Below are 22,282 nucleotides of genomic sequence, written 5' to 3'. Positions count from 1 at the left end.
TGTCAGTGGAAGGAATAGTGCCCCATCATTGGTATGAGTGGGAGGAATAGTGCCCCATCATTGGTATGAGTGGGAGGAATAGTGCCCCATCATTGGTATGAGTGGGAGGAATAGTGCCCCATCATTGGTATCAGTGGGAGGAATAGTGCCCCATCATTGGTATGAGTGGGAGGAATAGTGCCCCATCATTGGTATGAGTGGGAGGAATAGCGCCCCATCATTGGTATGAGTGGGAAGAATAGTGCCCCATCATTGGTGTCAGTGGGAGGAATAGTGCCCCATCATTGGTGTCAGTGGGAGGAATAGTGCCCCATCATTGGTATCAGTGGGAGGAATAGTGCCCCATCGTTGGCGTTAGTGGGAGGAATAGTGCCCCATCGTTGGTGTCAGTGGGGGGAGGAATAGTGCCCCATCGTTGGTGTCAGTGGGGGGAGGAATAGTGCCCCATCGTTGGTGTCAGTGGGGGGAGGAATAGTGCCCCATCGTTGGTGTCAGTGGGGGGAGGAATAGTGCCCCATCGTTGGTGTCAGTGGGGGGAGGAATAGTGCCCCATCGTTGGTGTCAGTGGGGGGAGGAATAGTGCCCCATCAATGGTGTCAGTGGGGGGAGGAATAGTGCCCCATCGTTGGTGTCAATGGGGGGAGGAATAGTGCCCCATCGTTGGTGTCAGTGGGGGGAGGAATAGTGCCCCATCGTTGGTGTCAGTGGGGGGAGGAATAGTGCCCCATCGTTGGTGTCAGTGGAGGGAGGAATAGTGCCCCATCGTTGGTGTCAGTGGGGGGAGGAATAGTGCCCCATCGTTGGTGTCAGTGGGGGGAGGAATAGTGCCCCATCGTTGGTGTCAGTGGGGGGAGGAATAGTGCCCCATCGTTGGTGTCAGTGAGGGGAGGAATAGTGTCTCATCGTTGGTGTCAGTGGGGGGAGGAATAGAGCCCCATCGTTGGTGTCAGTGGGGGGAGGAATAGAGCCCCATCGTTGGTGTCAGTGGGGGGAGGAATAGTGCCCCATCGTTGGTGTCAGTGGGGGGAGGAATAGTGCCCCATTGTTGGTATTAGTGACACAAATGATGGGGCACTATCCCTCCCACTGACACCAATGATACTTACCTTGCTGACTCCTGCTCCAGCCTGGGCTCGCTCTCTCCCTCTCCCATCTACAGCCTGCATACCTGTCTGCAGCAGCAAAATTTGCACTTACCTGTCAGCTGTCTTCCTTCTCTGGCCTCTCTCTTCACTCGTTCCTGCAGCTCCCTCGATCTTCTTCGATCTCCGCGCGCTGCCGCTCGGCTCCTCCTCCCCAAAAGCTCCACCTTCTCGCCGGTGATTGGCCGCCTGTGTGCCTCTCCTGAGCTACAGTTCCGGTGGCCAATCAGCGGCGAGGAGGCGGTGACAGGGGCAGCATATCATCCCGCCCACACAACGCCGGAGACAGGAGCGGTGTCTCGGTTCCTAAGACCATCGGAAATATGTGTTTTCCGATGGTCTTAGGCGACCCCTGGGAAATGGTCGTTCGACCCCCAAAGGGGTCGCGACCCCCAGGTTGAGAACAGCTGATGTAAATGTATGGGGTTCCTTACAAATTAAATTTACAATCACAAAATTGTTCCCAGCTAATAGGATTAGGCTAGAAATAATTGAAGTACAATGTGGAAATAAAAATGTCAATTTTAACCATAGATATGCTTTAATTGATGTAGCAGTATGGCTTTACTGCATCCATATCGCTGCTTGCTTTTTAAAAAAGAATACAAAAACAAAAAAGCAGAAAACATTTGGAAAGCACAATGCACTTTATGAATGTGCAGTGAACTTTGCTTGCTTTGGGACACAGAAGAATGTGGAGCACAACAAAAGTTAATGAAAGGGTGCCAGAGCAGGAGAGCTTGATCACAAATACTGTTTGTATTCTGACTGGCCTATCCTCCGATCAGGAGTTCGCTCTGCGCCGTTAAGCAGAGTGAAATCTGTGGAACACCACAGGTTCCACACTGCAGCCTGCATTTTATGAATGAGTTCACCTTTCAGAACATGTTACACCCATATTCAGGGTGTAACATGTTGCAAATAGACTGGCCTCTGCCATCCCTGATCCCCCTTGTGACTGCTAAAGGGGGATCTTCTCCCCCCTGCTAGCTGTCACAATTTAAAAGTACTAGTATTCTGTAAATGAGAACACTACAAGTTCCGACAGCCTTTGTAGCCATCGGCTTGTAGTTCTCAATTAACTACCACGGTGCTGTGCAGCACCGTGGTAGTTCATTGGGTTTCCCTGTCAGTAAGCATCTGCTGTCCTATACGAGGTATACGGGCAAGCAAATATGCTGACAGGTCTGCAGGAGACCTGCAAGGCACCAGTGATCAGGCTCCAGAAACAAAAAATAATAAATTCACTTTTTTTTTATCTGGAAAAAAAAACGTGCATTTATTATTTTTTGTTAACATCCTTTTAAATGCAGTCTGCATTGTGATGTAACAATTACAATGTCCACCAGATAGCACTATCCACTCTCTCTAATTTTTTTTTTTTTTTTTTTTTTAACATAGGTCTCTATAAGAAAACATTCTGTTCTCTAGACTAAAACAGCCGTTCTTAACCAGGGTTCTAACAGAGGTGGTTAGGAGTTTCTTGAGCTGTGGCTGACTGACCTTAAATTTGATGCTGTCTAGGCCAAACTTGACAGAGCCAGCAGTATGACACCAAAGATCTCTGGTGACAACTACTGTAGAAGTTACATTCTTCCTCCTGACCACCAGTGTAAGGGGCATTTTCACACTGATCACCAATGAATTGATTTAAATCTGATCTCCAGCTTTAGGGCCGGTTCACATCTGTGTGGTGTGGTTTAGGTGTGTTATAGGCATGCTACCTTTGGACTCTAAAGAATGTGCATTTTTTTAAAGTGCACCAACGAAACGACATGAAGGACATTTTTTTTTTTAATCCACCGCACATAAAATGCACAGGTATGAACAGGGTCTTCAACTAGTTTGTTTGGGCCAAGCTTGCCCAAACGTACTATTTCCTATACTAAGAGATGCACTTTCATGTCTCACCCCTGTAACAAAATGCTATTCTAAGCAAGCTCTCAGCCATTCTTAGGCAGCTTTGTATTCTGTGAATGAATGTAAAGCTTCCTCTGATTGGGTGAGGTGGAGAGGTGTGCAGATGATGTCACAATTTCTGACTTAGATCCCTATGAAAGGCTGACTACCACTCAGCCAGACTCTATTTTGTTCTGGGTGTGAGACAGGAATTCTCATCTCCCACCTGTAAAACAAGGCTGTAAACTGTAGCTGAGACTACATACAGCTTATACAGTGTGCCCAGTGGGCACACATTTTAGTGTAGGAAATAGCCTGTTTTGGCCAGCTGGGCACAAATGAACTAGTTAAAGTGACTTATTTTTTTTTTTATGTATTATATATTTTATAAATATTCACAGCAAAATGCTGTGAAAAATATGTTCGTGTCTTATTATGGCCAAATAATTATTTTTATAGCAAAAGCTATTTATGCTGCTGCCACCCTATTAATATAAACCAACAAAGTATGGAGTAATAAAAAAAAGGGGGGTGGCGCTGCGCTAACCGTGATATACTACAATTTGTCTTATTATAGTGTCTTACCCTCTGTCAGATCTTAATAAACTCTGTTATAGTATGTGCCAAACACTACTAGATAGATGTGAAAATGAAGTGAAATGAAATTAAATCTACAAAACGCAACTCCACTCAAAGTATATAACCAATATGTGTCACAAAATAAGTTCAATATCTGTGAATAAATTAATAAACATTTAACACATTTCTAAGTGTTTCAACAGTCCTGTGTATGATAAACCAAATAATAATTGCTTCTTTCTTGTTTCTTGCTCTTTCTTCTCTCTTCCACCAACACCAATGTGAATTAACCACCAAAAAATGCTAAATGAACTCACCAGAGGTAAAAGCTGGTGTGTGAACAGCCATCTTGCAGCACATTCCCCTTTGGGAGTAATAATCTGCAGACCCAGTAAATTCTCAGTATGCTCTCTATCACCAGTAAGTAATGTCCCGATCATCAACAAGAAGGGAGGAGGAGAGAAACAGCTCGCATAGCATAGGATCCCTAAAATATGTTTTTTATTTTAAAATTATTACACTCGCATTTCTGTGTGTTACCACTGACACAAGTATCACAGCATAAACATAAAACCTGGGCTTACTCCGTCCAAAAGCTCTGGCCGCAAGCAATCAACCAGGAGTGTGTGGTGATGTTACATCCAAGCCCCATCCTACATGTTTTGTCATCCGACGTCTTCCAGGAGCAGAATACTGTGACAGAGTTTTACATTATGACAGGGTAAGACACTATATTAAGACAAATAGCAGTATATCACAGTTAGCACTGCGCCACTCCGCTTTTCTTATAACTCCAAAGTGACAGTAATGCTGAAAACAGCTTTAAGCAGGGATTCTTTGAGACCTGAAAATTATTTTGGGGTTTCCTAAGGTTGAGAAAGGCTGAACTAAAGAAACCCTAAAAGCAAAAAACATAAATGACCAAGGACAGATTTATCAATATACAAAATTTACAGTGCAAGTCGACCCTTAGTAGGTAGAAATTTTGAATTAAAGATGCTTATGTGCTAGTTTCCTTAACTCTCTAGCAGCTTACTGCGCACTGTATGGCCAGCAAAATGCCATCTTTTTTTCTTGCTCCTTCTCCATTCTGACAAGGGGAGTGTATCTGTGAGGTTACTTGTAAAAATTGACAGGCAGGTTGCCTAATTACATTTTGAAGCTTTGGAAATGTGTTCTGTAATATTTTCCTGCCATGCAAGCCATTAAATATCCCTTCTCTTCAGAAAGTTTATTGAAGTCTTTTTTTTTTTTTTTTGACGGACAAATGACATCACACACTGAAAGCATGTCGGTCATCTTTAGGGCAGTTTCAAGAGACAATCATTCTGTTAGGAGCAGAGGATTTGATTATGTTAGTTCATGTATGTGAGCAAACCCTTTCCTCAGTACGATGCATTGAGGGAAGAATATAATGGGAAAATTTGTACTTTATGGTGACTGGGTAAAAATAACAGTTGCAGGAACACAGGCCCTGAATATACTGTATAATAACTGGTAAAAATTGCTAAATACAATAGTATAGTGATTTGTGACCTTAAAGTGTTACTAAACCCAGGACCCTGCATTCACTCTACCTGGTCTTCCACAGTACACAGAATATGGAAATGTAAATATAAACTGCTCTAACTGTTGATGAGAAAAGGTATTTAGCAGTTTTGTGACTTCTGTCAGTGTCCAGCAGAGTACTGATTAAAGCTTGTAGGAGGAGTTTTCTTTCTGCTGTAGGAGGATGCAGAACCCCTGACCTCTGTCTGGACAGTGCTAATTGGCCCTGCGTTGATCATAAGAACTCTCCCAAGAAAAAAAAAAAAAAAAAACCTCTCTAGCAATACGCATCAAACTGAGCATGTGCAGAGTGTCTCCACATGATATGTCTTATCAGGAGATAAGAGGGGGGGCACTGGAAGAAGGGGAGGATCAGAGAAGTCAGGATCAAACCGCCTTTTTACACAATGCAGAGAATGAACCCCTTAGGTTCCACAGTGAGTATATCAAGCATGCTTTACTGTATATACAACAGTCAGTATTTGGACAATAAGTTATTGGTTGATCTATTTGTGCTCCCTTAGAGTTCTTACCAAGACACCTTGGAATTTATGATGGCTAGTCGAGACTTTTGTAAATCTTTCTGGAAGATATGTGTTGAGTACCATGCCTTCTTTAGGCTCTTTGAAGAACCCAAACCAAAGCCAAAACCGGTCCTTTTCAGCCGAGGTTCATCATTTAGATTCAGGTAAGGACCCGACATGGCTGTGTAAATGATTTTTTTGTACTTACATGCATCAGGGCTATTGTTATAGAGTGTGGCAAAATCTTCAATATTTAATATGTTTGAATATATCACCACTCTTTGGAAAGGGTAAGTGATCATCAAAATAGTAACTACTGCATAGTTAAAGCTAAATATTATGCATTAAAAAAAAAAAACAAATTAATAAAGCTATTTATTAAAAAAAAGAAAATGACAAAAAAACATAAATATAATGTTTAACCACCTCAATACTGGGCACTTTCAACCCCTTCCTGCCCAGGCCAATTTTCAGCTTTCACTGCTCTCATACTTCGAATGACAATTACTCAGTCATGCAACACTGTACCCATATGAAAATGTTATTTTATTTTTCATACAATTTTGAGCTTTCTTTTGGTGGTATTTAATCACCGCTGGGTTTTTTTATGTTTTCACCATAATGTATACTGATACATTGGTAAAAATATCCCAAATCAGTGTATATTATTTGGTCTGTGTGAAAGTTATGGAGTGTACAAGAGTCTACCAATCATTGAAAATTGATCACAACTGATATACTGACAGCCTATCTCATTTTTTGAGACACTAACAAGCCAGGACAGTGTAAATACTCCCCAAATTACCCCTTTTTGGAAAAAGGTATTTAGTAAGAGGCGTGAGTTTTTTTAAGTTTAATTTTTTCCCACAATTTTTTGGCAAATTAAGAAAGTAAATAAAATTTGTGTTTTGTTGCTCACAAAAATTTTATATTAACCAGTTATTTCTCACACACGGCATAGGCATACTTGCAACCAAACCCCAAACACATTCTGCTACTCCTCCTGAATATGGGGATACCACATGTGTGTGACTTTTTCTCCTACAGGCATTATCCACTTTAACCGCTTCCTGACCACCCTATAGCAGAAGGGCTACGCGAAATCACACACACACACACATATATATATATATATATATATGTGTGTGTGTGTGTGTGTGTGTGTGTGTGTGTGTGATTTTGTATTTGGCGGCTACAGATGTCTATCACTGGGTTCCGGCTGGAGATTCCCTGTCGGCACCTAGCGATCGCTGAATATCACTGACAGGGGAGACACCTGTGTGTAAACAACACAGGTCTCTCTCCTGCCAGCAGTAATATGCTACTGTGTATTTCTCTACACAGAAGAGAAATACACAGCAGTATGTTTCCCTAGTAAAACACACACAGCATACACAGTAAAACAGCACACAGTTACCGTTTGATCGCCCCAGATGCTAACCCCTTCCTGCCCAGTATCATTAGTACAGTGTCCATGCTTTTTATTAGCACTGATCACTGTATTGGTGTCATTGGGATGTCAGTGGCAGTTCCCCACGCAGTGTCAGAATGCCCACCGCAGTCCCGCTATAAGTCGCTGATTGCTGCCATTACTAGTATAAAAAACATTCCAGTATATATACCGTCATTTGTAGACACTAACTTTCATGTAAACCAATTAATGTACACGTACGGGGATTTTTTGTTTTTGTTTTTTTTATTAGCAAAGACGTGTAGCAGAATACATTTTGGCCTAAATTTATGAAGAAATTTGATTTTAAAATGTTTTTACTGAAAGCTCTATTTGTGGGGAAAAAAGGACATAAATGTAATTTATGTACAGCGTTGCATGACCGTGCAATTGTCAGTTAAAGTAAAGCAACGCTGTATCACAAAAGATGGCCTAGTCAGGAAGGGGAGGGGGGCAAATCCTCTGGAGGGCAAGTGGTTAAGATCAGGCATTCTTCTGACACTTTGTTTACAAGTACAAATCAGTATTTTTACTAAAACATTACTTAGAACCCTGAAACATTATGTATTTTTTTGGAGAGGCTCTAGAGGGCCCTTAGTAAGGGTGTAACATCAAACATGTATTTAGCAATAAAGATCTGCACATCACTATTATCTACAGTGTTTAGCAACCAACAGTAGATTATTTTATGGTGCTTAAACCCCTCTACAATGTGTTCATCTGTGCAATAATATTAAATACATAGCAATAAGCACACCATATAACAAAGATGCTTTAGCAATGTAGTTGTATTAGGCATATACTGTACATGCAATTATACAATAGGTACAAATATCCAAGTATGTCATATCAAATCAAGCATAATACAGCATGGATATTTCAAAACTAAACAAATTCAAACTAAATCAAAATCTACATATTGTTTCTATAGCACTGTACTTTAATAGTTCTGTATAAAATAGCAAATATGATTTATTTCTGGGTATTTATTTGGACTTGGCAAAATTTGCATTGCTTTTCAGAGAGTTTACATATCAGACATCCGTTGTTGAATACAATGCTGGTGCAAGCCTCGAGCTAATATTTGTCAAACTGTCCTTTAAACCTGATATGTCTCGCTCAGAAAACATGACACACGGCCCTGTTTTACATGTATGGCCCTCAGGTTTTGTGTTTTACTTGCAGGTACATGCACAATGAGACTGATTGTATGTGATTTAGTATTGTGTATATTCTCTATCATTTGGAGTGCTGGTACTGTCCTGTAATATATGTATGTGTGTGTGTGTATAAATATATATATATATATATATATATATATAGTGAGGAACAGAAATATTTGAACACCCTGCGATTTTGCAAGTGCTCCCACTTAGAAATCATGGAGGGGTCTGAAATTCACATTGTAGGTGCATTCCCACTCTGAGAGACATAATTAAAAAAAAAATTCAGGAAATCACATTGTATGATTTTTAAGGAATTTATTTGTCTTGCACTGCTGAACATAAGTATTTGAACACCTAAGAAACAGCAAGAATTCTGGCTCTCAAAGACCTGTTACTATGACTTTAAAAAGTCCACCTCTACTCCACTCATTAATCTAACTTAGTAGCACCTGTCTGAGCTCTTTAAAGACACCTATCCACCCCACAGTCAGTCAGACGCCAACTACTACCATTGGCAAGACCAAAGAGGTGTCAAAAGACACCAGAGACAAAATTGTGGACCTCCACAAGGCTGGAAAGGGCTACGGGGCAATTGCCAAGCAGCTTGGTGAAAATAGATCAACTGTTGGAGCAATTGTTAGAAAATGGAAGAGGCTAAAGACGACTGTCAGTCTCCCTCGGACTGGGGCTCCATGCAAGATCTCACCTCGTGGGGTATCACTGATGATAAGAAAGGTGAGGAATCAGCCCAGAACTACAAGGGAGGAGCTGGTCAATGACATGAAGAGAGCTGGGACCACAGTTTCAAAGGTCACTGTCGGTAGAACACTACGCCGTCATGGTTTCAAATCATGCATTGCACGGAAGGTTCCCCTGCTCAAGTCATCACATGTCCAGGCCCATCTGAAGTTTGCCAATGACCATCTGGATGATCCAGAGGAGGCATGGGAGAAAGTCATGTGGTCAGATGAGACCAAAGTAGAACTTTTTGGTCTAAACTTCACTCGTCATGTTTGGAGGAAAAAAAAGGATGAGTTTCATCCCAAGAACACCATCCCTACTGTGAAGCATGGGGTGGTAACATCATGCTTTGGGGGTGCTTTTCTGCGAAGGGGACAGGACGACTGCACTGTATTAAGGTGAGGATGAATGGGGCCATTTATTATGAGATTTTAAGCAGCAACCTCTTTCCTCAGTCAGAGCATTGAAGATGGGTCATGGCTGGGTCTTCCAACATGACAACAACCCGAAGCACACAACCAGGATAACCAAGGAGTGGCTCCGTAAGAAGCATATCAAGGTTGTGGAGTGGCCTAGCCAGTCTCCAGACCTAAATCCAATAGAACATCTTTGGAGGGAGCTGAAACTCCATGTTGCTCAGCGGCAGCCCCGAAACCTGACAGATCTAGAGGGGATCTGTGTGGAGGAGTGGGCCAAAATCCCTGTTGCAGTGTGTGCAAACCTGGTCAAGAACTACAGGAAACGTTTGACCTCTGTAATTGCAAACAAAGGCTTCTGTACCAAATATTAACACTGATCTTCGCAGGTGTTCAAATACTTATGTTCCTCACTGTATATACATATATATGGGACTGGTTTGTAAACTACATTAGGAATGTTTAAAAAAGAAAAAAGAAGTTGTGTGTTCAGTACTTAGCCAGTAAATGCACTAAATGTGGATGGTTGTCACACTCGCCATACCACATGAAACTGAATCTATAAAACTCGTACCATTCATGAAACTGGTATGATATAGCATCAACATTGAAAGTAATATATTTGTTATAACATTTATTCAAATTAATTTTGTACTGTTAAAGTTAGTAAAAAATATTCTATTCTAAATATGCCTGCTAGTAAAACTGTCATGAGAAATACAGGGGACTCCTGAGAATTCTGATTGTTTGGGTCTTAAGCTGACCCTCTACAATCCTTTGTCATTGACCTGGAACAAGTATGCATATTAAGAAAGCCACAAAAAAAGTCTTGATTTTTTGTTTTTCTTTTATACTTGTTTCAGATAACCAGCCTACATTTTCATATGGCAGCCACCTGTGACTGGTCTTGACAGGTTTTTTTTTTATTTTTAAAGCTGCATACCAGCCTTACTGTGTCTGTAAAACGCGCTGCAGGCCGTGTGTGTGTATGTGTATATATGTATATAATATATATATTTATAAAATACAAAACTGGTTTTGAGGCACTCACGGGTTTTGCAGAGGCGGAAGATCAAACACAGCAGTGTTTTTATTGGCAATCTTTCAATGCAGTTCAGTCCATCTTTCTCATGACGTGTGTGTGTGTGTATGTATGTGTGTGTTTGTTTTTTTATTGTTATTTTTTTTTAAGAATTCTAGTCGACAAGTAAATACATTTTGTTTTTCTTTTATTTAGCAGAAAAGACGTACCAAGCACTTTAGCAAAAACTCCTACCTGTTAACACATTTTGGAAACCTGTATGATATCAGAATGCATTAACTAAAAATACCATTAATATTGTGCTATAATTTATTATCAGTGGTCGTACACAGAAGCAAGTTTTGGATTATGTGAAAGAAGGAGGCCATAAAAAAGTACAGTTTGAAAGGTGAGAACTTGTTGTTTACCTTGTGTTGTGATGTAAAATCACTGAGAATATTTTCTCTTGGAGGGCAGCAAGCCTGCGGTCCCCCTTCCTGCATCATACTATGCCACATGCCCTCAACATGTTGGGATTTATTGAGGAGGAAGGGACCCCTTTTGAAAGCGCTTTGTCCCCATGTTGATGAGGCCTCTTCGTCAGAGCCCTGGCCCCGATAGTTGTTGGGGTTTGCGGGTGAGATTTTTTTTTTTAGAACCTGGAAGCCCCATCGATCTCAAAAAAGTAAACCGTAAATAAACACCCTGACACTTTTTGGCAAATCCTTTAATTCGTGGGCCCATCTCCGCTACACAGACATCTATCCCACTTAGCATACCTAATACTAAACCTCCCTCCACACTTTCCTGTTTTGACCTTGCTACTACTGAAGAGGTCACTAAAGTTTTCTCAGAAGGCCGTCTCACCATGTGTCCCCTGGATCCTGTCTCCTCTCAACTACTGCAGTCACCCTCTTCTTCTGTCCTATGCTCCCTCCCTCACATCTTCAGTCCTCTCTAATGGTGCCTTCCCCACCCCTCTAAAGCATGCACAGATCACTCACATACTTATAAAGCCTTTGCTGGACCCCACAATCCTGAACAACCTAAGACCCATCTCCCTGCTCCTGTTTACCTCTAAACTCTTAGAATGCTTAGTCTACAAACGCCTGAGCTCCTACCTCACTGACAACAACCTTCTTGACCCTTTACAGACTGGCTATCGCTCACTACACTCCACTGAAACTGCCCTACTAAAACTCACTAATGATTTACTAACTGCTAAAACTAATGGCCACTTCTCCATACTCTTACTACTTGACCTTTCTGTGGCTTTTGATACTGCTGACCATCCCTTCCTCTTCAGAAAACTCCACTCCCTTAGCCTCCAAGACTCTGCTCTCTCCTGGTTCTCCTCCTACCTATCGCAGCGCTCCTTCAGTATTATCTATAACTGTCTCCTCCTCTCCACTTCCTCTTTCTGTAGGGGTTCCTCAAGGTTCTGTCCTAGGACCCCTTCTCTTCTCCATCTACACCTCCTCCCTTTGTCACTTGATAAACTCCCATGGCTTTAAGTACCATCTCTATGCTGATGACACACAAATCTATCTTTCTACTCCCCACCTCACCCCTTCAGTCTCCTCTCTCATTACAAAGCTACTAAGCGACATATCAGCATAAATGTCACTCCACTTCCTCAAACTAAATCTTTCCAAAATGGAGCTCATACTATTCCCTCCAGTCCTTGCCCCCTCCCCTGACTTCTCCATCAAGATAAATAATACAACCATCAGACCGATTTCTAAAGTTGTACTGTGTTAGATGTCTTGCAAATCGCAAGGAAATCTGCAGGTCACCCGATTTTGAAATCGTACGACTTCACTGTAAGTCGCACGATTTCAAAATCGGCTTTGATTTGACTAGGGGCTTATCTCTCGCCTTGACTATTGTAACTCCCTCCTCATTGGTCTACCTAATCAGATTATCCCCTCTTTAGTCTATCATGAATGCTGCTACCAGACTCATCCACTTTACTAACCATTCCATATCTGCCATCCCTCTCTGCCAATCCCTCCACTGGCTTCCCATTGCCCAACGAATAAAATTCAAAACATTAAAAATAACATATAAAGCCATTTATAAGCCTGCCCGAAATAACATCACCAATCTTGTCTCCAAATATCACCCAAACTGTCCTCTCCACTCCTCCCATGACCTCCTGCTCTCTAGCTCCCTTGTCTCCTCCTCCCATGCTCGTCTCCAGGACTTCTCCAGAGCCTCCCCCATCCTCTGGAATTCTCTACCCCAATCTATCTGACTATGTCCTACTCTGCTCACTTATAGGCAATCTCTTAAAACCCATCTCAGCAGGGAAACCTATCCCGCCTTCAGCTCATAATGGAATCTTCTATTCCTCCTATCAGTTCATCCCCCACAGTTATTACCTTTTGTACCACCTCCCCTCCCTCTTAGATTGTAAGCTCCAGGGAGCAGGGCCCTTCTAACACTCTTGTATTGAACTGTATCATTGCTGTATTGTCTCCCTTTATATTGTAAAGCGCTGAACAAACTGTTGGCGTTATATAAATCCTGTATAATAATACTAGTGCTGAAAGTCATATCCTAATCTCTAGTTGCAAACACGGAATAATAGCGGTCATGCTAAAACTTTTTTATGAATATTTGTTTTGTATACATCGTCCTGATCTTGTATATTTTATCATTTTATAGCTAATATCAATTTAAAGAAAATTTATGACAACTAGAAAACATATTTATCTTTGACATTGCTGGGGAAATAAAAAATTGGTAAGGGAAGGAGGGTGGTAAGAATGAACCTAATAATTACTTATTTTGTGCATTGGTCAAAAATTAAATACATAAACTCTTTTTACAGGAAGCACAGCAAGCTTTGTTCTATAAGAAGTATGACTGCCCACTCACCTGAGCAGATTTTAGAGGTGCCAAAACAAGTCAGTATATGTATATATATTATTTTTTTATGTTTCATTTTCTGAAGGTATATTGATGTCATTACCAAAATGTCTAAAAGTAAGTTCTTATATACATACAAATTCTCCACTTAAAGTAAACCTGTGCTTTGTGCATTAAAGTGTATGTTACTGAAAAGTATAAAATTGACAACATATCTTCCATTTAACATCCTAAATAATATATTAATTTTACAAACCAATTGGTGATCCTGCCAGTCCCCTCCTTGCTACAGGGCTTTCTATTCTGTTTTGATTACACTAACCACAGATGCATGTCCATGGCAGTGTCGTCAGTTTGCATGTTTTCTTCTTTCCCTGGGGCTTGCAGGACCCCTTGCCTGTAGTCCCACTGTTAGCATGACACCACAGGCTTCAACACCTTCCCCCCACAGCCCTCCCAGCAAAGCCTGACTGACAGTGGTTCAAGCTCAGAAACTCCCTATCAATGCTAATAGCAGTAGCCAGATGCTACCAATAGGTTTTGGGGTGGTATTCCACATATACCAATGGCAAATAAATAATTGTCATGTTCAAAAAATTTGGGCCAAAAAAATAAAATCTTACATGGACTCAAAAGAGGTCATTTGGGATTTTTTTTGTACCGCCCTGGCATTTTAGCACCTCAATAAATGTGGTGGGTAGTCAGGAAGTAAAAGCTGCGTAAAGTCCAATATATATATATATATATATATATATATATATATCATAGTTGTAGTCTTTTTTTTACCAAAGACATGTAGCAGAATACATTTTGGCTTAAATTTATGACTAAATTTGAGTTTATTGGATATTTATTTTAACAGAAAGTAGAAAATGTTTTTTTTTTTTTTTTTTAAATTTTCAGGCTTTTTTCGTTTATATCACAAAAACCCAGTGGTGATCAAATATCAACAAAAGAAAGCTCTACTTGTATGAAAAAAAGGACATAAATTCCGTTTGGGTATAGCATTTCAGCTGAAATAGCGCAGTGCCAAATAGCAATAAAATAGCCTGGTCAGGAAGGGGGGAAAACGTCCTGGGGCTGAAGTGGTTAAAAACCTTCAAATAAATTTAAAAGGTAAATACACAAGTTTTCTTCTTCCATCATAGACTTACTTTTCCTTTGCTCCCTTGCTGCCTCATTTAGAACAAGGAGTTGAAGGCAGTACGTAGGTACAGTGCACCAAGTGATCCACTCCCTATGACAGCACTGGACCAATTAGTGTGCACTTCAACTCAAGGGACTTGTAGTTTACACAGGATTTTCCTTCACTCCTAAATGAAAAGAACGTAAGTGTTGATTGCCAGGGTTAGGCTAAATTAAAAGAGAAGTATGTCCAAAGCTTGTGTTTGTCCATACTTCTCTTTTGGGTCACAGGAGTGCAGTTATTTTGCTCTCCTGTGACCTGGAGTCAGCTAATGGCAATCTAAAGCTCACTGTCGACTTACGTCACAGATCTGCTCCAGGCTCTGCAAGGATTCCAACCATATTGTTGGGATCCACGCAGCTGTTTGAAAGACAGCTGGCTCCCACTGTCAGCACGAGGCTTAGAGCTGAAGCTAGCTGTGTCAGTCCCCTCACTAGCCCAGTGCTCCAGTGTGTGCAGAAGGAGCTGAGAGCTGTGACTGACAATGTCGATGACTGAGCCAGCCAAGGACAACTGCAGCATTAGACTTATGCTGTAGCATGGTGGTGAGTATGGTTTTTTTGAAGGACAAAGCACAGGTTTATTTTAAATCAGTTGAGTACCTAAGCTATAAAGCTAGATTGCAGTTTCATCTAACAGCTTAATTTGACTGCGATGTGTAAAGGGTGTAACAATTGTGCATAAGGTTGCCTAGCTTCTGCTGAAACCTATTGGTTTCCATAGTTAGTTCTGTGTTCAGTTTTTTTAATTTCCAGTATCTGAATATGTTTGCCTTCAGCAGAGACTAAAACTTAAACTTTTCACCCCTTAAACATTTTTAAAGTTTTCATGTTTTATGGTCATTGAACTTGGCATAACAATAAATATAATTTTTTTAGCACTAATATTTCTGCAAAGTGATTAAAGACAAATTACAGTGAAAAAACATAAAACTAACAGCATAAATATGGTGAGGCCAATACTTCCCAGACTTGCATAACAGTAAAATGGAGATAACCTGTAGTCGATGGGGTTAGTGGGGATAGCAGCATTTGCTGTAGGGATGTTTCTCTGGAACAGATCCTGGAAAGCATATAAGGGTAGCAGGTAAAATAAATAACACAAAATACAGAGAAATCATGGAGGTAAACCTGATGTAGTCTGAGTTACTCAAAAAAACAAGAGTGTTTATTTCTTAGAATGGCCACGTCAGAATCCAAAGCTCAATCCAGTACAAAATTTGTGGAAGTCTGTTCCCTCACCATCTGTATACAGCTTAACAGAGTTGCAGACATTTTGCAAAGAGAAATGGATTAAAATTGTATATTAAGAATGATAATGAAACAACATGCTCTCCGCTGTTTTGCCTGCACAAGAGTGCACAAATGTTCTGAGTAACCACTTCCCATCCGCCCTATGGCAGTAATACTGCCTAATGGCCACTATTCCGTGCTCCTACTCCTTGACCTCTCTGCGGCCTTCGACACAGTTGACCACCCCCTCCTCAAAAAACTACACTCCCTCGGCCTCAGAGATTCTGCTCTCTCCTGGCTCTCATCCTACCTGACACAACGCTCTTTCAGCATTACCTATAATGCTACCACCTCCCCCTCACTTCCCCTCTCTGTTGGGGTCCCTCAAGGCTCCGTCCTCGGGCCCCTTCTCTTCTCCATCTACACCTCCTCCCCCCTTGGCCCACTCATACACTCTCACGGCTTCAACTACCACCTATATGCTGACGACACACAAATCTATCTCTCAACCCCCCACCTCACCCCCTCAGTCTCTGCCCGAATCACACACCTACTGAGCGACATATCTGACTGGATGTCGCTCCACTTCCCTAAACTGAACCTCTCCAAGACCGAGTTTCTTGTCTTCCCCCCAGCCCGGACACCACCCCCCATTGACTTCTCCATCACATCCAACAACGCCACCATCAAACCTGCCCTGCAGGCCAGAGTACTTGGTGTCATTCTGGACTCCAGCCTATCCTTCCAGCCCCAAGTCCAATCTTTAACAAACTCGTGCAGACTCCACCTCCGCAACATCGCCAAAATCCGCACGTTCCTAACCCCAGAAACCACTAAACAGCTCATCCACTCCCTCATCATATCACGACTCGATTACTGCAACTCCCTCCTTACTGGCCTGCCTCGCCGCTGGGTATCCCTGCTTCAGTCGATCCTGAATACGGCAGCCAGACTCATTGACCTTTCCAACCGCTCCATCTCCGCCACCCCCCTCAGCCAATCCCTCCACTGGCTTCCGATTGCGCAACGGATCAAATTCAAAATCCTAACACTGACGTACAAAGTCGTCCACCACACTGCTCCGAACTACATCACTGACCTAATATCCAAGTACCGCCCAGCACGCACACTCCGCTCCTCACAAGACAACCTTCTCTCTATTTCCCTGGTCTCCTCCTCCCATGCCCGCCTCCAGGACTTCTCCAGGGTGTCACCCATCCTCTGGAACTCCCTGCCCCAACCCATCAGATTATCACCTACTCTCCTCTCCTTTAGGCGCACCCTGAAAACCCACCTCTTCAGGGAAGCCTACCCCACCCCCTGCTAACTTGCCAACCTCCTCCACTCTTCCTACCACTCCATCCCCCACAGCTATCTCCTCCTGTGCCACCATCCCCTCCCTCCTAGATTGTAAGCTCGAAAGAGCAGGGCCCTTGATCCCCTCATGTTTTGCATTGTATTGTTATTGTTCTATCACATGTTCTGACCCCTTTGTAATGTACAGCGCTGAGCGAACTATCCACGCTTTATAAATACTGTATAATAATAATAATTCCGGCCTCAGCTGTCAATCACTGGGTTCCGCCTGGTGATTACTTGTCAGCACCCAGTGATCAAGGAGCAAGTAAACAATACAGTTCTCTCCCGTCAGCTGCTGCACCCTGCTATGCATGGCTTTGCATAGCAGAGCCATGCATAGCATTGTGCTTACAGTGAAGCACACACACACAGCACACAGTAAAACAGCACACAGTTAACCCTTTGATGGCCCACATGTTAACCCCTTCCTGCCCAGTGCCATTAGTACAGTGTCAGTGCTTTTTATTAGCACTGATCACTGTTTTGGTGTTAGTGGGGATGTTATTGACATCAAGTCAGTTCTCCCCAGTGTCAGAATGCCCGCCACAGTCCCTCCATAAGTCGCTGATCGCTTCCATTACTAGTAAAAATAAAAAATCCCAGTATATATACCGCCATTGGTAACACTATAACTTTCATGTAAACCAATTAATTTACATGTATAGGGTTTTTTTTTTTTAGGAAAGACATGTAGCAGAATATATTTAGCCCTAAATTTATGATGAAATTAGATTTTTCTAAAAAAAATTTACTGGACATGTCTGTTAGCCAAAAGGCAAAAATATTGTTTTTTTTTTTCTCAAAATTGTCAGTCTTTTTTTTATGTTATAGCGTAAGGACTTAAATTTAATTTGGGTGCAGTGTTGCATGACTGCGCAATTGTCAGTTAAAGTAACGCAGCGCAATTGTCAGTTAAAGTAATGCAGCGCCATAATGCAAAAAATTACCTGGTCAGGAAGGGGGGTAAATCCTCAGGAGGGCAGGTTTTTTTTTTTCATTAATATTTTATTAAGTTTTACATGTCATCTATTCCATCAATAAAAACAACATCTGTTATTCAACTATTTTCACTAAAAATACAAAACTCCCCCCTTCCCCCCACCCTATCCCAATCCATACCTCCCCTTCCCTCCCCTCACCCCTCTCCCACCCTCCCCTCCTCTCCACTCCGCATCATTTTCCTAGGGTTTTCTTCCATTCATGTTTCATATATGCTTTCAATTAACTAGTAACCGACCGCAGATAGCCGAATGACGGCTGCACTGCGGCCGGCCAGTTCTGGGTGGACGTCATATGACGTCCCCCCAGAACGCGCTCTCCTGCGCGCCCCAGGGGGCGCGCACCCGGTTATCTCCGTGATCGCTGTGTCCTACGGACACAGCTGATCACGTGATGTGGTAAAAGGCCAATCACAGCGGCCTTTTAGCACGTGATCAGCGGTGTCCAATGACACGCTGATCAAAGGGAAATGCAAGTGCCGGTTCTCGGCTGCACTTTCCTCACGCTGTCAGATCGTGAGGAAAGTACTGCCGAGAACCGGCAGTTGTCAGAGCGGGGATCGGCACCGATCATCAGGGCACTGATGATCAGTGCCCTGATGATCGGTGCCCAGCAGTGACACCCGCAAGTTCCGCCCACCTGTGCCCAGCAGTGCGCCCATTAGCTCCGCCCACCCGTGCCCAGCAGTGCCCCCACCTGTGCCCAGCAGTGCCCCCACCTGTGCCCAGCAGTGCCCCCACCTGTGCCCAGCAGTGCACCCACCTGTGCCACTCTGCAGTGCCACCTACCTGTGCCCAGAAGTGCCACCCACCTGTGCCCAGCAGTGCCACCCACCTGTGCCCACCCACCTGTGCGCACCAGTGCCACCCACCTGTGCCCACCCACCAGTGCTGCCCACCAGTGCCGCCAGTCAGTGCCACCAGTCAGTGCCCAGCGGTTGTGCCAGTCAGTGCCGCCAGTCAGTGCCCAGCAGTGATGCCAGTCAGTGCCGTCTATCAGTAACTATAATCAGTGTCACCTATCAGTGCCGCCTATCAGTGCTGCATATTAGTACTGCCTATCAGTGCCCTTTAGTGCTGCCTATCAGTGCCGCCTATCAGTGCCCATCAGTGCTGCCTCATCAACGCACATCAGTGAAGGAGAAAAAATACCTGTTTGAAAAATTTTTATAAAAGAAACAAAGAAACTTTTTTTTTTTTTTTTCAAATTTTTTGCACTTTTTTTATTTATAGCGCAAAAAGTAAAGCGCCCAGTGGCGATTAAATACCACCAAAAGAAAGCTCTATTTGTGAGAAACAAATGATCAAAATTTCATATGGGTACAATGTTGCATGACCGCGCAATTGTCAATCAAAATGCGGCAGCGCTGAAAGCTGAAAATTGGCCTGGTAAATAAGGGGGTATAAGTGCCTGGTAGGCAAGTGGTTAATTTAACCTTCTTAAACTCCTCCCATTTTTTCCAATTTTCAAGAAACCACTCTATTTTATCCTCCTCTATATGGTATAGTTCCTCCATTCTATATATCTGATCTACCCTTCTTATCCAATCCGTTGTTTTTGGTACTTCTTGTTCCCTCCAAAATTTAGGAATCAAACTTTTTGCTGCATTAATATATTGCAATACCCAGAATGTTTGTATTTTTCAACCGTTAGCTCTGTTCCATGTAAAAGACATATCCCTGGTTCCTTTGGTATTTTTATCCCAATTATTTCCTGTATCTGGTGGATTATTTCTTCCCAATATTTTTGGATTTTAGAACACTCCCACCAAATGTGACCCACTGTGCCCTGTTCCCCACATCCCCTCCAACATAAAGGTGATTTATCCCTATTTTGTTTGTGTACTATATTTGGTGTCATATACCACCTCGCTAAACATTTATAATTCATCTCTACATCTTTCATACTTATGTTACCATGTGTTAACTTATAAATCTTTTTTTGTTTCTCTTCCTCTATCCTTAATCCTAATTCTCTTTCTCATCTCTCCATATATGCTGGGACCGTGTTTGTTGTTAACTTAGTAAAAATGTTATATATTTTCGCAGTTCCATGCTTCCCATCCCCCCTTGTACTAAATCAAAAGTTCAAATGGATTCCACTTTTCTTTCTTCCTTAAAGGCCTAGGGAGTTTTTCTATAAAATGTTTCATTTGTAAATACCGCCACTCATCTACTTTAATGAACAGCTCCTTCTTCTTTTTCATTTCCGCTAGGGGGCAAATTTCCTCACCTTTCATTAAATCTCTTAATTGTGCATCTTCTTTTTTATCCATCTCCCAGCAACCTTTTCATTCCCCGGCGGGAAGAAATCTGTGTTTACAATCGGCATCAACAATTAGTTAAATTCCCATCCCATCTGTTTGCGCATTGTGTCCCACACTTTTAAAACAATTCTCGTGAATGTTCTTTTGCTATCTTTCATTCCACGACAATGAGGTGGTAACCATATTATCTTGCTCAAATGTGTTTTACTTAATGTGTTTTCTATATTTATCCAACTTTTGTGGGGGTGGGTGGAGAGAAAAAAAAATCCCTCTCCTCTTCATCGTCCCCTCCCTCCCTCCCCCTCCCTCCCCCTCCCTCCCCCTCCCTCCCTCCCTCCCTCCCTTCCTCCCTCCCTCCCCCTCCCTCCCTCCTCCTCCCTCCCTCCTCCTCCCTCCCTCCCTCCTCCTCCCTCCCTCCTCCTCCCTCCCTCCCTCCTCCCTCTCTCCCCCTCCCTCCCTCCTCCCTCTCTCCCCCTCCCTCTCTCCCCCTCCCTCCCTCCCTCTCTCCCCCTCCCTCCCTCCTCCCTCTCTCCCCCTCCCTCCCTCCCTCCCTCTCCCCTCCTCCCCTCCCTCCCTCCTCCCTCCCTCCCTCCCTCCCCCCTCTCCCCTCCCTCCCTCCCCCCTCTCCCCTCCCTCCCCCCTCTCCCCTCCCTCCCCCCTCTCCCCTCCCTCCTCTGCTCTACTATCTAATTTTTCCTTCTAGCTACCTGCCAATCCTCTTTTTCAATAGCCCAAATCTCTTCTTCCCACCCAGGTATCTCTATTCTCTGCAAATCAAGTCTCTTGCAAAAGTCTCTCACATCCTTAGGAAATCTCAGTCTTGCTATATGCCCATTTTTCCATCCGATTAAACACGCCAGAAAGCCCCATCTATATTGCACATTTTGCTTCCCCATCTGCTCCAACAATGGTTTCAAAGATCTCCTTATTTTCAATGTCTCTGCTGCTAAATCAGCAAAAATCTGGATATTTATCTCTCCATATTTAATTACTGTTCTTCCTTTGATCTTCCATATCTCTTCTTTATCCCCATAATTATGGAATTGTACAATTACTTCTCTCGATTTTTCTTTACCCTTTTCTTGTTGGGGCTTTCCTATTTATATACACCGTCCTCAGGAGGGCAAGTTGTTAAATATACCAACAACACAAAAATACAATTGAGACTTTAAGGGTACACACATATTATGTTCTATTAAAATTTCCAGCCATATGAACCAAACTTTATCAAATTTGGCTGGACACTCTGCTACTGCTGTAAGTGGCCTTTTATAGAGGAAGAACAGAATTCAGCAAAGATTTCCAGGTAGCTACAACTGAAGGTACAGAGGATTTCCATTTTAATACAATTGTTTTTTTACCATAAAATAATAATACACCAAGCAATTTTCTAGTGGTCTTTCTTAGAGCCAAAGGCTCCACTATTATTTACCAAGCCTAGTGGGTGTAAGATCATATCTGTGAGTAATTCTAAAGTGTACGAGTCTGTGTTTGCTGGAGATTAAATTACTGAACAGGTACTCTACTGTAATGTAGCTACTGACTTTAAATTTTTTAACACAAATTTCTTAAATTTTATTGTAATAAAATAATTATGTATTTATATGTGTGGATAAAAATTGCAGTGTCCAGATGTGAAAAGCTCATAGAGACCTAGCCACACAGAAAATTGTTGTCAAAAGTGCATCTACTAAATATTGGTAGGGTGGATGGGGATTATGCAGTTAGTGGTTTTGTGTATGTGTTTTTCATTCTAATTGAAATTATTTTGCAGTGGTCTTTTTTCAGTAAGACATCAAAGAGTATAATTGTGTTAATCAGTGTAAAAAAATAAATAGATCCACTGTGATTGAATGTCCTATGATAATAAAATGTGAAAA

The 22,282-nt window shown here is 42.4% G+C and overlaps 1 protein-coding gene across 2 annotated transcripts in view; it reads left to right on the top strand.

The window, feature by feature from the left end:
• FARP1 (FERM, ARH/RhoGEF and pleckstrin domain protein 1) overlaps nucleotides 1-22,282 on the top strand; it is a 269,344-nt gene that overhangs the window by 196,143 nt on the left and 50,919 nt on the right. For both annotated transcript variants that reach the window (XM_089679976.1, XM_089679975.1), the window contains exons 10-12: nucleotides 5,693-5,856; nucleotides 10,827-10,895; nucleotides 13,323-13,398. In XM_089679976.1, coding sequence (XP_089536102.1) covers nucleotides 5,693-5,856; nucleotides 10,827-10,895; nucleotides 13,323-13,398 — 309 coding nt within the window. The remainder of the gene's footprint in view (nucleotides 1-5,692; nucleotides 5,857-10,826; nucleotides 10,896-13,322; nucleotides 13,399-22,282) is intronic.

The sequence above is a fragment of the Staurois parvus genome, unplaced genomic scaffold (assembly GCF_062004578.1).
Source record: "Staurois parvus isolate SC_StPar_1 unplaced genomic scaffold, SC_StPar_1.0 ptg000233l, whole genome shotgun sequence".
In the NCBI taxonomy this organism is placed as follows: domain Eukaryota; kingdom Metazoa; phylum Chordata; class Amphibia; order Anura; family Ranidae; genus Staurois; species Staurois parvus.
This window is presented reverse-complemented; position numbering and strand designations above follow the sequence as displayed.